Source organism: Fusarium sambucinum, chromosome III, assembly GCF_050947815.1.
Source record: "Fusarium sambucinum isolate potato_lamoka chromosome III, whole genome shotgun sequence".
NCBI classification, from domain to species: Eukaryota; Fungi; Ascomycota; class Sordariomycetes; order Hypocreales; family Nectriaceae; genus Fusarium; species Fusarium sambucinum.
In genome coordinates, this window is record NC_139292.1 from 3,065,612 (window position 1) to 3,081,800 (window position 16,189).

The following is a 16,189-nucleotide window of genomic DNA, read 5'->3' on the forward strand; positions in this document are numbered from 1 at the left end:
AGAAAGGAGCATATTGCTTCCAGAAAACCGGGAATCAATCAGTCAAGATAAAAACATTTCAAGATGCAAAGAAAACTTTTCATTAATACCCAAGTACTATGTAATAAGGAAATAATCTTGATTTCGGTCAGGTAACCAACAAGAAGCTCTTTTTGGCCCATGCGACCAATCCTCGAATGACACGGCTTAAGGGCGCGCGTTATGAACCAATCAAAAGAGCATGCACACGCACACCCTCCTATAAATTGTAACTTTCAGCGGGAAGAGCGGGCGGGTTTTTAGTCCGACTCGGACCTGAGCGACTGCTAAATAAATCAAGGTCCAAGGGTGATCAAAAGTCAATCAAGGACAGGGACAAGGCAAGAAGAGGTCACGTTTGAGAAGTAGTCTAGTTGACAGTGAAAAAAAGAACAAGAAAAAAGAATAAGATCCACCTCTTACAGTCACAGTCAGAGTCAGAGACTAACAATAAATCAGTCACCTCAAACAAGTGATTGACAGGCACGCGTCAATATGCGAAACGTGCTGATGAATGACTTGATTAGACCTAAAACAAGTTCCTTTGATACAAGTCATGGAGATCCGATCGGTAATAGATACATTTTAATTTTATCCACAATTATGAAGCAGGAGTTGTTATCAACCATTATAATAGTCATGATATAAATCGGAAAAAACTAAAACAACAAAGTGACCCTCATTGATGAGACAAGAGTGACGCAATTGTGCCTGGATATACAGTCACGATGGTGTAACTGACGATTGGAGAGAGAATAAAATTTTTTTCTCAAGTCTCCAGTAAAACTCTCCACTCCAGTGGAATTCCATCTCATTGCACAACCCAATCTCACGATGGCATCAGCTCACGAGGAGGTCCGGGCTGAGCCTCAAGCCCAAGGACAGAGCACGATAAAAAAGGGGAGCAAAGGAAGAAAAAAGTTCAAGTAATGTCGTCATGCAAACAATCGGTCGATCTGGTCATCCTAATCCCCCAATTCTAGTGGAGATGAAGCTTGGCATTCTTGGGTAAAGACGCCTTCACATTTTGGGACAAGCCTTGTCTAGCGACAGTAGCCAGCAAAAAAGGGACGAAACTGTGGGAAAAAGCAATCAGTCAACCAACCAACCATGAGAGATACCATAACTAATAAGAGGAGACATACGAAAGCGGGAATCCAGTAGTCAGTTACAAAGACTGAAAACACCAATAAAAGCTCCTTCTTGATTTAAGGCCTTGGGCTTTGGAGGCTACTGCAGTCTGTCTCTTAGTCGTGGTGTGTCATTAGACAGCAACCTGCCGCTCTAACCTTGGAAAGGCAAGGTAGCGAGCGATAGGGTATTGCAGATCATGCCCAACTTGGCAGAAGTCTCTGTCCAAGCTATTCCTGTCATCCCGGTCCCCTATCCTATCTGTCAGGGAACCCTGATGCCTTATTAAGTGCAGGCAACTCTGGGGATATCTCTTGGCATAGCCCGATGGATGCCAACAAAAGGCTAACAATACCCGTAGAAAGGATCAGATGCCCTGCCAGGCTTCAGAGACACGGGATAGGGGGAAGAAGTTAGACTCAGGAGACTTGAAAATTTTCGGACAAGATGTTGGAAAAATTAATCAATCTAAGGTTCAATCTCAGTTACTGTCAGATCATGGTGGTTATTCAACGAATAAGATGGCTCACCTGGCCTTTCTTTATGTTACCCTTGGTGCACGAGGCCACACCATCAATCGCAGTCATACCACACCACCAACACACCACCACCCTGAAGAATCGGGTCTTATCGCACAATTCCAGGATGCGGCTGGCTGTTTTGAGCCTGCACTGCAAGTCTGTTGGTTGCCTCTTCTAAAGCCCGCAATATTGACATGCATGAGAGATTTCGGAGTAGCACCCGACCAGACCTTTTTCTATGGTTGATGCAAGGCACAGATTGCACGTAGAGAGTAGAGTAGTACTTGATTCCTCGGCACAAAGACTGTAACAGGAACCGACTCAAGCCGACGCCGTATTATCGGCAGATGAATGACAACAAAAATGCTTAAAGCTGTCGGGATAACCTTATCCAGGCGATGAATGAATAGTAATCTTGTCTTTAAACAACCGACATTGCCCTAGCCTTTTGTCCAAGCTCTCTCTCTTGGACCCTTACCCTTGACCTTGACGATGCGCTGCCGCCGTCTACGGCGGTGCGGTGCGGTACGGTTCCTCTCGCGTCATCCTAGGCGAGCGATCTGTAAAGTTGGTCGTTGCTTTTTCGTAGATCGAGAATTGTAGCGCTGTATCAGTCACTTGCCCGACAACCTTAGCGTTGAGACCAGTGAATTTGTTCTTCCACTTGATGAATCCCATTGAAGGGACATTTATCTGCTGCAGCCTTCTTTTTAGTTAGTTAGCCGGGCTGGACCACGATCCTATCTTTTACTCGACAAAGTCCACCATCAGGCTAGGCACGGACTTTGTTCTTGTCCGTCTTGCTCTTCAAGATAGGGGCTGGCAGGCTGACAAGCTAAGCTAGAAGCTTCTTGGTCAAGCTGGTCAGCCTGATCAGAGGGTGAGGTGATCAGTGATCCCACCAGTAGTGGCAGATCACGCCCAATCCTGAGATGTTTCCCTCAGGTGAAGCTCATTAATCCCTGTAGTAGTTCGAACACCCTCAGCTGAGATGGTTCGTCCCCTATTCCGGTGATGCGCTGCATTTTTCGACTTGACGATGTGACTCTGCATGTCTTGGTTCGAAATGGTTGGACAGAGGGCGTCGTTGAGGCTGCGCATTCTTTTCATTTTTGGAAAGAGAATAAACGCCACAGAGACTCGACTGGGAAAGACATTGCTGACATGTTCGTGCGGTAATTTCGTTTGGGAATTATTGAGCTATAAGCCAGGGTTACCTGTGGACGAATTAATTATCAGTAATACATCTTTTCGGATATTGGCTTACACGAGACTTGCTGGTAGATCCGTGTGACATTGGCAGCAGCAGTCTTAGTACTACAAGTTGTCCTGTACCGAAGATAACTGCTGCACAGACTAACCAGCAAAAACCGCCAGGATAGAATCGGGATCGCCTTGAACTTGTTCATTGTTCATACCTCCTGTCCCATACACGATCCAAAATCTGAACCCTTCAACGCCGAAATTTTTTCGAGTTAGTGGAGGGAGCTCCCCAGCTCCCGCGTGGCCAGTGCATCAAGCCCTGTCCCCTGTAAATATAATCAACAATAACAAGTTAGCGTAAGTTTTTAGGCCTGCTGTCATGTTTGTGTAAGCAGAGACTACGTCAAGGCCGACGACGACGACGATGATAAAAAACTCCCACGATAAACGTATAACGATTCTCGGCGTTGACGATGAACCAGGGGAAAATCCTTATCGGTCTAGACTCCAGATTTCAACTTACAGCGAAAATAGAGTTCAGGTCCTGGCAGGGGAATTGCGCGAGCGGATTCAACCGCAGCCGTAGAAAGGACCATGCTTCCTATCTCGTCACTTTGTCCGACGAGCTAAACCAAGGTAACGATGGGAAATCGTGGGGGGAAAACTTTTGGGACCCTCTCTTCTCGGTTGTCTATCTTATCAAGAATACAGGCACATTTTAGTTAATATGCGCTATATCTTTTGCTGATGATAGTGTTTGCGGGCGTTGGATCTCCATCTGGAGAAGCCGTCATGACTGATGTAACCCGAGCTATCTTTTAATCAATGAATCAATTAACTACGTGGGGAAGTATCACGACTGACTAATAATCAACTTAGTTTCATCCAACCGTCGCGATACAAGTGGAATCAAAGTGATAAATGACTCCGTCTCTGACCCTGACTCTCAAATTTTACCTTGATTCATTGATTCATTAATTCATGCCTGATCGTCAACGCGCTGGAGACAGGACGCGTTGTAAGATCAGCACTTGACTGTTGTGTGAGGTTGTGATTCGATCATGAATTGCCGTTGGACTCCTCATTGCAATGCATATGGATTAGACTTTCGGGCGAAAAGACCCAAATTGTTAATTGTTATGGGCATCAATAACGCAAACAAAGAGAAAAAAAAACCCATGGATCAATTGGTAGAAAAACCTTGGTTTGAGGGGAATGACTTTTGAGGCCCTATAACCATGGAAAAGCCGAATGAAACCCCGTCTGAGTGCCGCGATATGCCGCGCAAAAACCTGATGATTGGCAAATCCTAACTAATATGCCCACTGCCTGCCATGAGATTGGTTATCCTGGATGAATTGCGTTTCATTGCGTCTTCCGTCTCAGTTATCAGCATCATCGGACCACCTAGGGTTGATGTTGCTCAGTGGGGATTCTACTGTCTGCCCCGAGACATGACAAGATAAGACGTGATAAACTGACAAGAAGTAGATATTTCTGAGAGTGCGGGAATATCACCGAACTGATTATGCATGCTCGCTAGTATCGTGACAAGGTCCTGAATGGCCCATTCCACAAGAATCTGGGGAAGTACGTAGTATCAGAAACTCGTCAAGCCTAGCATGGGACAGGAATTACTGCAATAAGCGATCATTTTCTTCAACAGCGCCTGCCTATGCACCCCAGAGAGAAACAGAGAGTATTGACCCGCTGCATTGTACTAGGAGTACTGCATCAGAGGGCGTGCTACTTGCACACGATGCGACCTTGTTGTTTTCAAAAAGAGGTTGGAATATGTGGTCAGGCGGCAGTATCAGGACCGGGGATGCAGTTGGATGGAGGTTGCAGATCAAGACCAACAAGTGATTCGCTCTGAAAAGCCCCCCGTCCCTTGTCCGTCTCCGCCCCCAGACGCAGTCCTGATCAAAAAAGGAATGGTTTTGTAGAGCTGCGCAGCAACAGCGTCCAAAGGGGATCAGCACTGCATTTTGCTGTTTTACTGCCTCCATAGGTAGTTTTAGTTACTAACTATTAGTTGATGATGGTCACGATACAGGCGCGACCACTTTTTTCATTTCAAATCAATCCTCCGACTGACATGACAGGATAGCGCAATTCCCCGGTGAGAACCTGGGGTAAATAAAGAGATATTCAATGCGCAACCAGCTAGTTTGACTCGTAAAAGGTCCGTTCATGTCATCGACGCTTCAACTGACACAAGCACTAGTTACTTCAGGAGATGAGACGTGATAGAAAGAGGGGTCATGATGGACAATGTTCCAAAGTAAAGAGTCTAGAGATTAGTAGTACTTGGTTGTAAGCGGGGTTTGCTTCAAGAGAACCGAGTATCTGGTTGGTTTCTCTGTTCAACAGGCACTGCTGCTGTGTGATCTTCCCATATCTCCTACTCTACTCGGCTCTGAGTGACATTCAAATGGAGGCGATTCCTGTATTATGGGTGAGACAATGAGCTGCGCTGCACGATAACCGCTCGGGCAATTTATGTAAAGGAGAAAGGAAGAAGAAAAGAAAGTAAGCCTCGATGAGATCAATATGCGTCAAAATGTGGCTTGTGGCGACGAGATGAAGAATTTTGATCTTGTTTCTATTGCAGAATCTACAACAATGCGAATCCAGGGTCCAGGTATGTTCCTGAAGGATGGTTGATCTCCCACTGGTGATCTGTGTTTGGGTTGGGGTTGGTTCCAAACACTAACACCACCATCAAGTGAAAAAGTAAACTAAACTATTGCTTGGTGGCGAACATACCTAAGCATATGCACGGATTGTGATTGTGGTTGAGATGTTTTTGGGTCTGGGTCTACTGCAACCCAACAGTTGGACGGTGTTGGTTTAGTTCAGTATTAGAGACTTTGTGGTTTCAGCAACGGTCGCCTCCTCAAGGTAGTGTACCTCTTGAGTTAATTTAGTTTGTGTGAAGGCGAAAAATAAAACAGAACTTTGTGAGAAGTGAGTGAAAAGTGAAGGATTGTGGTGAGGAGCTTGATGGCCATTGGCTTGTTGGCTATCAAGGTGTGATGGGCCTGGCGCATCCTTTTGATAGTGGCAGAGCGGCAGTCGAAACTGGTTATTGCTGCAGATAATACTGTGCAGTAGAACATCCATAAACCCGGTAGAGGGGCGTTGTATGGTTTGATACAGTAGTTGGATGAGCACATTATCTGGGCTGGACAGAACAGACATATAATTCGGCAACACAGTTGCGAAAGATGGCGTCACTTGCTGTCGCGATGAGCGTTTCGAGCGTCTCACAAACTTCGATTGCGCGCCTGCTTCGGCAAAGTCTAGACCTATGGCTATAGCCATGGCGTCAATAGACAGTTAGAGTCAGGAGTCAGGTGGCTACTGTTGTGCCATGCTGAAGGAGGTTGTGTTCTTGATGATACTGAGCGGCAAAAGAGATTAGATACTTTTGGTTTAGTAGACACAGAATTATGATGGTACTACCCTTAATTTGACACAATGCCCAGGAAGCGAGGTTGTCGTCATTACAAAAACAAAGATACAGCATGTACAATGCTATTATCAATGGCCAAGTCTGTTTCTTAATTTGGCCCCTTGAGATTATATGCCATTTGTACAACTGCGTGTACAATCGGATACAACTGCTTTGTGATAACTCAAAAGAATTCTCCTATTTCCGGCAGTATATCGGAGAGTAACTACTCCGTACCTGTTGGAGGGTATGTTGATCCCGAACCCTGAGCCTCCTGAACCTGACCTGACTGACCTGAACGGAGCATTAAACTGAAGCACGTTGTTGAAATCAATGGTTATTTTGCGTGCTCAAAGTGGAGAACAAAAGTGAAGCAGCCAAAGTTGAAATAAAGGTGGAGATGGAGATGGAGATGGAGACGGGCGGCAGACAAGGATGTGGGGAAAGGGAGGCATTGATAGGCGCTATGCCCTGGAAAGACTAGAGCTGTGAAGCACTAAGCTCATTGCGTTCCTCTTGCGGGCGCACATTGCATCTCGGTTTCTGCCTCAGGCTGCAACAATACCAGCCCGTCCGTCCCATTCCTGTGGGCCAAGCAGTGGATGGAAATCAAACCAAACCAACCGTCAAGCAGATTGCGCTACGCCGCAGCGCTGAGTTACAGAAGTTACAGCAGTATCCTGCAGCTCAGCGCAAATGCAGCTTACATTACAGAGGGCGAAAGCACAAAGACTCGCCTGTAACCTGCAACACCCCTCCATGGGACTCGATGCAATCTCACAATGGATCAATTGACCATTCAACGAGCGGGGACATCTATCACCGGGTCAAGAAGGAACCTTAATAGAATGCCAGCAATAAATTCCCATAAGACAAGCACAATTTACGATGCCAAATCTTGAATGGCCTCACCTCACACCACGGAGACCCGATGAGCTGCACACATCCTCTGATCTTTGTGGGGAGGGGGCACTTGGGGCACTCCGAAACCTCAAGCAAGCGGGCAGAACCGTGCAGAATTGCACGGTAGCTAACGGAAAACCAGAGGCGACCTGAACGAACTGAACGACCAACAGCCCATTGCCCACCTCCGGTGTCGCTACCCTCTGCCCAGCCAGCCAGAAATCTCGGCTGATGCCTTTGCGGTGGGATCCGGGACCCTCTCAAGGTCCCCATCTCATAACCCATCTGAGTCACCTCATCGAGCTTGCGATATAGGTGATTGTTCTCGTGGACCATGGACATGAACCGGCCGTAATGCAATCATTGAAAAATTTTCGGCTATCCGTCGCAATCTCGTACAGTAATAGCGTTGGCCAGGATGAGACAGAGGAAAATAACAAAACACGGCTTGGCTTGGTCAGGGCTCAGGCGCAGCGCAGTTCAGTTCAGTCAACCAAGTAGTAAAAGAACTGCAGTGCATTACCAGCCAGCAAAAATCACACGCCTGTGTCTGGTGTTTGAATGTCTTGGTTGGGTCCGTCCTTTGTCGTGGAGGCTTGTCTTGTCCTCCTCTGCCCTGCAACAGACTCTCAGTTTAGGTACGTACGGTTCCTGAAGAGCAGTGAAAGCTCACTGAGATGCAAACTCCACTTACCAATGCTCATCCTGGCCTGGCACTCCCTTCACCTCCTCCAACACTCCCTGTGTCTGGGAGGTGTGAGACGCCCTGGCGTGGTGTGCACACCACACACCCAGTTGAAACGAGCACAACCCACCCCCGGCGGGCGTCCCATCAGGGCCATCACTGAACGATGTGGACCAATTTTTCTCAGCATGAAGCAGTACGTACCAGCCTAGCCTCTGTCTGCAGGGCATTAAGAGCGGCAAGGCGCCCCCACCAAGGTTCAACACTCCACTAATACGTACTCTTTTCTGGTGGAGAAGAGGTGTGCCTTGGTACCCTCCTCCACGAATTCCTAGCAAGAGTACCTCTAGCGCACCCTGGTCGTGCAACTGATCATCGACCAAGGCTGTGCCTGGGCCACTGACCAAGAATATACATAACCCTCCCCCTCGAACCTCTCAACTCAGATCTCCTTCACCATCATCTTGACTCTCTCACTTGCGATCCTTCAATTGCTCTCTCTACTATACCAAACTGTTGCAATACTTGACTCGATAATACTTGAACACAAAGGATTACAAGTCAACACCTTCTTGGGTTAACCCCTTCATCACTACCTTCTACTACACTCTTACAACCACACATCACCGCAGCCATGGACTTCGATTCTTGGGCTCACTCTTTCTGCCTTGCCTGCGACAAGCAAGTGCAATCATCTTCTGATGCCTACTGCTCCGAGTCTTGCAGACTGGCCGACTTCGAGAAGACATCAACAACAACCTCTCAAGCCAGCTCACCAGGCCTCACTTCTCCTTCCTGCCAATGGTCATCGAAATCCTCTAGCTCGGGCTTCTACCTCTCCCCCGCCTACGATTTCTCCAACGCAAAGCCATACGGATCAAGACACATGAGCCAACCCACCTTCAAGCCCTACGGCACTGAGTCGACTGCCAACCACCGATCCCTCACCCCCTCCAGCTCCCACAGCAGTCTGTGCTCCATGCAGAGCACCTCAACAACAGGAGAGCAAAGCCAACTGTCTGACAAGGCGAGGAAGGAACTCCGAGCGTACGCTGTGTCTTTCGACAACGTGAGGACTCAGCGACGACGATCCTACTAAGCACTTCACTACTACTCAACTATAACCACGACATCATACATACAAAATAACACCTAAAAACATATTATCACGCAACTCATTCAACACACACAACTTATTGAACAACTCAAACACGACACCTCAACTCAACTCACACCTCAACGCCTTCACCTTTCCTTATCGTGTCGAAGAATCTATTGTACCAAAGAAGGGCATTATACCGGAGCACTGCATTAAAAAAAAGTTTGTTTTAACATGGATCCATGACGATTTCTTTCCATCATGTCAACCATCCTTTTACGGGTGTGGATCATCGGGGCGGTTCTTTTGTCCATCGGGGTTCACGGATATGAACCCCAAGCAAGAAGGGATATCTTGTACCAAATACAGGGCGGATTGATATCATATGAAGTTTCAGAGCATGGATTACGGGAGCACGGGAGGTTTTCATGATACCGGGATACGACGGCTGGGGACATTTGGGTCAGGCGTACAGGACCGACCAGGCAAGAAGCCGGTCGATGGATTATTCTATTGGGAGGTATAACTTGAGCTTTTGACTACGGGGCAACTGGGCATCGACAGGAACTGCGGGAAGACTGCACTACACTGCACAGCATAGCACATGATTGGATACCATAGCACACTATAGCCAAAGAGATCTTTTTTCGTTCTCCCTCCAAACAAAGCAAGCCAAGTTTTCTTTCTGAAATGTGAAATCTGCATAAATTCTAGGTGTTTCTATCAAGCCTTTTTCATTCTGTCTGAGCTGTCACCGTTCCTTGTCACGCATTGTCTCAAAGGGCATAACCTACTACCATTGGGCATTCTTGAGCCTTCTTACATACCAAGTGGGTTTGTTTGCTTTTTCTCGGGGGATTTCCAACCAAGCGGACAGTCACCGCCAGGCCGCTCGACTGGGATATGCAGGCCAAAAATGTGCATCGACATTTTTTGTCTCTTCCATTTTTCGGATCCACGTATACATACATGTGCATCTCACTCTCTCAACGCTTAACTAGTTAACAGGGAGACCCCAAGCAGACAGCAGGAAAATCACAGCGAGGCTCTTTTTTGCATGATTTCGAGCTAAACTGATGTGCTTCAGGACCGGCAAGGATTAAAAGCTCTACATACAGTTCACAACTTGAGAGTTCCGGACCGGTCTTTAACAGGGGTGGGACATTTTAATACACAGAACTGGATTGAGAATAGGACAGGATAGGATAAATTACGACTTGACTGTCAAAGGAAAATGCCCTTTCAGCTCCGTTCCCCAGACTTGAAGCTTGGCCAAGAAGGCTAGACTACTTGCTGTGAGCCATACCTGTAGTGATCAGCTCCGATCTCCGGCGCCTATGTACCAGCTCAAGTTCAGACCCAGCAGGATGGATGGGCACGACGCTTCCTGACAAGTAGAATGGAGACATTGATTGACTAACTGACTAATAAAATAAATTGACTAATTGACTAATAGAATAAAACTTGATACAAGTAATAGAAGTGACTTTTTCGGTAATAAAGTATTCTCGTGATTTAATTCAATCTTGTTTCTTGGCTTTACTCCTTGCCGATAACGGGGGGAGCTTCCTTTTTTACTTTTATCTAAACCGAGATTCGCAACTTTGTGCTGTAATTGTATAACTCTTTGTGTGTATGTGTGTACTTGTGTCTGTGTCTGTGTCATACGGGTCTTAAAAAATGCCAGTCAAACAGAGACTTTGTTAGACAGATGTCGTTGAGGTTGGTACCCGAAACGTGTGCTGTCTATCTGTCATTCATCCAAGTTTGTGTTTTTATGCTTCCACCGCCTTTACAAAGCAAGAAAGAAAGAGTCATCTACGTGGTGTGGTATGCTGTACCCGACAGTATCCATCTCTTGCCATGGTATACCGAAGGCATTGACAATGTAAGCCAAGTTAATCGGCGTCAAACTCTATGTGTATCCGCTTGTTGGCTGGTGGCATGTGCTGTGTTTAGTGGTTCAGGCCTTCGTTAACTTTTGCCCCCTTCGTGTGCACCCCTTGATAGGGATAAGGCAGTAATATTGGATGGTAGTCTACTGAGTGCAAAAGCTTCTTCCCATCAGAGTCAATGGAGCATGCAAGTAGGGACGGTGGTCCCCTTTCATGCCCCTCTGCCCCCTCTGTGGATGTAAATAATCGAAATTTACATCAATGCACAGACGACATGACAAAGATATTCGGGCATCGCCTATACAGAGTGGAGGTGGAAAGCCCCAGTGTCATTTTTGTCAGTGTCGTCTGAATGATCGAGTTATTTCTTCCATGTTCCGTAACCGCAAACAAGATTTTTCTTTAGCCTCACCCGAAAACCTGGTAGCTAAGAAAGGTACAGGGACCCATCTAGCAAAGGGGTTGGTCAATGGGATTGGTCTCTTGTGTCTGAACGTCATGCGGGCCGTAACTGTGTAGTCCATGTTGAGGCGATCGTCTGGTTACTAGTACTAACAAAGGTGGATTGTCCGTGTGTGCCAGCGCATCTGCTTGATTCTTGTTTCCATGTTATCATAGGCGATGCTCAACTGAATTGGTTGATCTGAGCTAACAAAATGGTTTCGCACGTGTCTGATGGAAAAATTTCAAGAGTGGATTTTTGGTGGATGGGGAGAGCTTGGCTTTTGGCAACTATCAGATCAGGGGACCTTCAAATTCTTTCCAAGGGTCTTTTCTTTCTTTCTTTGCATTGACGAGTGGAATTTTTCATCTCTGTTGTTGGGCCATTCCAAGGTTTTGAGATGGTGATGGAGTAGATGGGCGTGTAAAGGAATCAGATATTAGACAAGCATCTTTCTCTCTCCTCCAACCAAATGAGAGATGGTGCATAGCTCAGAGTAAAAGGTTCAATGTCGGGAAAAGTACGTACCTACGGGATTGTCGACCGAGATCGACATCATTCCCATCGGCAGGGCCCGGCCATCGTGAGTTTTAGACGTGGAGTTTCCCAAACGTATGTATAACTTATGTAGGGAGACCAGCCCGGTTTTTTCTCCCTCTTGGAAAAAATGAATTAATATTACTACATTATGAAATCATGGCCAGATCTCCATCTATGCTCTCCGGGTGATCGATCGTACGCTAGACCAAAAAAATAGATGGGATACACTACACGTACATATGACAATCTGCCCATTTCTACCCTCTGATATCCGAAACTGAGCGAGTATCCGTACTGTACTGCAATGTTGCTCCGTTTAAAACATGGGACGATGTTGAGATGGGCTGTTTTCCATCTTCATCGGCAAATGGATCCTCTCCGTTCCGCCTCGCCTCGCTTCCACCGGCAGTGAAACCCCAGGATTCCGGTTCTTCATTTTTGCATTCGCATTTGCATTGTGCTTTGCATTGTTTTGCATCAGGATCAAGTACATTACAACAGCAAAAGTGGGTTGGTAGCTTGTTTCGGGACTATGGGGTAATGTTATGCTTCAACAGCAAATGCGTAGAGGGATGCTCCTGGATAAGGCTGTTTCGTTTGGCTTACGAATTCACTCTTACTTCAATCGATCGATCGTCTTTTTTTAGTTAATGTTTCACTAAATGAATCTTCTTTTGTCTTTTTTCTCTCGTCCTTGTTTTAAGTTGTTATGTATATTGTAGGTAGTCTAGTATATCCACTACAACCTACGTGGCATCCTCTCTATCTCTATCATACCATACCAAACCCTGCAATTATCTTGTCCCTGGATAAGCAGATGAAAAAGGGGAAAGAAAACTTGCTCTAATTGATCGGCGGGGACGGCCCGGAGGTTGCGTTACGTTGTGAATGGAATGATTGTGCTTCCGGAAACTCACCTTGAACTTCGTCGCTTCCATTTAGTAGCATGGACCGCTGGGTGACGTCGGCGTTTTCCACGACCCATGTTATTATTACCGCTTACTTATGATTCTTGCCTTGGCCTGGTTCAAGGAACAAGTTTGGAACTTCCCTGATCCTGGACAGAAGGAGAGTCGAATTGAGTTGATTTGAGTTTGAACTCAGTTTCGGCCTGACCCGCTGCGAATATCCAACCTTGTGTAAACCTGGAAAATGAATTGTGCATTGTGAATTGGATGCAGGGTTACAATTATCCATGGTGGCTTTTTGTCGTATCAACAAGGCACGGCATTTATTACACTCACTGTATGTAACATATCATCAATGAACAATGTCTAGTAATTGCTTTTCTTTCCCAACAACTACTTAACCAATTGAATCAAAGAGAAGAAAAGGACCCCCACTGCCGGGTGTCAGTTCGGTAATTGGATTCTGAGGCTCTTACATGTCTCGACTCAAGAGGGTGGCTGAACTTGTCCAATCAATCATGAATGTGCTGGAAACAAAACAATGGCCAGACATTTCATTGCTATTCTCGATGTAATCATTCCAAAGGACCACTTTTCCCTCTATTGATGTATCACCAGAAAGAAAAAAGTTTTCCCTCTCTTATTTTATGCTAATTAAAATGTCTTCCGGTTCGTCGCTTGTGATCCGGTTCCTGTTGTGTTACTCGAGAGAGGGATGTAGGACAAAGGAAAGGCAGGGCGGTTGTGATACTTGGACATCCATTCATCCATGCGAGTGCTGTGGAACGTAGTACGAGTACATATGCCTCTGGCCAAAAGAGGATATTACACACATGTAGGTACATACATGCGGACAGATGGTAAGATTCATCAGCCAGCCTCTCCATCTCTTACAATGGAGGGAGTTGTCAACTCGACGAGTCGGATCGAGTATACAGGCACCCATTAATATCCCTTATATGCCGCATATTGCTGCGGCGTATACGCAATACTGCAATGTACTGTAAGTATGATATTCATGCTCAGTAGTTGACGGGTCGGATCTTGTCCCTGTGGTGTGGTTACACCACGTGGAATCCTACCATCCACAACCAACTGCGGCTCAAAGGCCGAATGGACCTCTCTGATATTGACTGATACAGCCGCATTCAACCAGATTAATGCCTTGTTATTGTTGCTCTCAATGCTGATTTGATCGTCATCTTTTACTTCGATAGGCTCTCGCTTTGACACATACAAAAGCCGTTTCAGAAGGGCGGATCGCCCGTTTATGCCGAGCAGGCAACAAGTTCCCTCGTATCTATCTACAGTACTATACCTAGTATTTTCTGACTACATGCATCGCCGGCTATTGATTCTGCCTTTGCACTGCCCAGTAACGGAAGATACGGCTATTATGGGTTAATCCGTCTGACACAATTCTCATTCGTATTGACAATAATAGCCGTATATATTTTTTACTTCTTTTACCAAGACCAATCGCCTCACTGATGATGACAATGATGTGCTGTCTTGCCTCTTTACGCCATGAAAATGGCGCCCCAATCAATCCCTAAATTCCAAAAGAATGGAATTTCTGACACCATTACGGTTATCTCGCCTACAGGAGGCAATACAAGACTTTCCCTATGAGACACCCTCTTCCAAAGGGGTGTAACCCATTGACAAGAGCGCCCTTTGGGGGTCAAAGTCAGCCATGTCTCTTGGAACAAATGTTCCACTGCGTTCGCGACTTTACGCCATGAATTCCAATTGATGTTTGCTCTATCCAATTCGCTAGCGTGTAGTGTTGAAGTTAGCGTCTTGTCGTCCATAGAGCTGGGACGTGATAACCAGCCCAGCACGTCAGCCCAGAAATACTTGTCTCGCCAGAGTTCTTCTACGTAGAAAGAGCCCCGAAACATGCGCAAGCCTCAAATTAGCCGGTTCATCCGAGGGTGTTGGTTCTTTATTGACTTGGATTGGTGGAAGTATTAGGCATTGCACAAGATTCAATGGCGATACGCCTTGTGCTGGTAGATCAGGTTGCACTTGGGGACTCAGGAACATAACTTGGTGTATCTTGAGACCTGGTATCTCGAGAATGAGCATGAACATGGCTATAGGCAATGCACGATGCGTATCTCTCTGTCTCTCCCTGTAGAAAAAAATATTAAAAATACGTGTGGCTGGCTTAAAACACATCTGGAATGGGTTAAAGCCGTAAAATGTCTTCTTATCTTTGTTCTCATCTCAGTCAATCATCGAGATCCTGGAGCTTCGAGAAACTTTGTGGAACAACAATTGTTTATTAGGCTAGGGAGGCTGGAGGCTGGACGAAGGGACGTTTGTTGCCAACGCAAGGAATTTGTTACCTTGTTATCTCCGCCTCATCATTGACAATTTCTTTTTTTATTTATTTTATTTTTGAACGTCTTGTCTCTCGGACCTATACCCGCTTCTTTCTTTGTCTTGGGAGTTTCGAAGTTGTGCAACGCGAATATCTCAGCACCAGCAACCGGGGGAGGCAGCCGGTAACAACAAGGGAGCTCAAGGCGATTGGGTGTGTTTTCCTTTTTGTATCTCTGCATATGAGTAAATCACCAACGAAAGGTATCTCTTACCGCATGAAGGGCTGACTGGATTTCCGAAGCACCTACTGAGAGAAGAACTGTCGGCTCAACTGAGACAAGTTCATAGTCTCTCCGTCATCGGTTGTTGTGGTCAAGAGCCGGGCTGTCACTAAACCAAGACATTAGAGTAGACTTTTGACTAACTAAAGAGCTTTCCCCAGCTCCTGTTCCCCGCGTCGGACCGGTCGACCCCGATTTTGCGGAGTCATTTACATGATATCCACGGATGAAGACGGCATCATCAAATGACTGGTACTCTTTGTGTCGCAAAGAGGCAAATTGAGGCGTCTATTCGATGGTGTCTCTGTCTAGATTTCTAGATCTAGACCCAACGGCCTCATTTTCTATTAGTTTCATTGATTCATTCACATCCCGGGTGGTGGATAGCTTCATACGAAAACTCCCTCCCAGGATTGGGTATAGAGTCAATGTTCCTGGCGAGAGGAGGCTTTTGCTTTTGCCCAAGACTCACTAGTAAGGTCCTTAATTCTTCACAATGTCGACATGGTAGGGTCACATCCGCATTCAGCGCGAGCCAAGCAGACTTTGGCCTTTCCCTCTTGGAATAACGATGAGAGACCGGTTATCACGGGGGGCTTCGTAAGCTCAAACCTTGAACCGATCAACCACTCACTGTCCTTGGAGGCTCTCCAGTAGTGGGAGGCAAAAAGGCCAACAAAGGTAGAGCCGAGGAGGAGGTCATTCAGAGAGACCCAAACCCAAACCAGACGGTTCCTCCGGTTCTCCTCACCACCATCTCAGTCTTTCCCCCTGG

The 16,189-nt window shown here is 46.4% G+C and overlaps 1 protein-coding gene across 1 annotated transcript; it reads left to right on the top strand.

Annotated features, from left to right (window-relative positions):
• Nucleotides 1-8,552: 8,552 nt before the first annotated feature.
• FSST1_011189 (uncharacterized protein) lies at nucleotides 8,553-9,017 on the top strand (the record flags this gene model as incomplete). Its single annotated transcript, XM_083234295.1, has 1 exon — nucleotides 8,553-9,017. One exon carries the CDS (start codon nucleotides 8,553-8,555, stop codon nucleotides 9,015-9,017), a length of 465 nt encoding a protein of 154 aa, XP_083080885.1.
• Nucleotides 9,018-16,189: the final 7,172 nt, after the last annotated feature.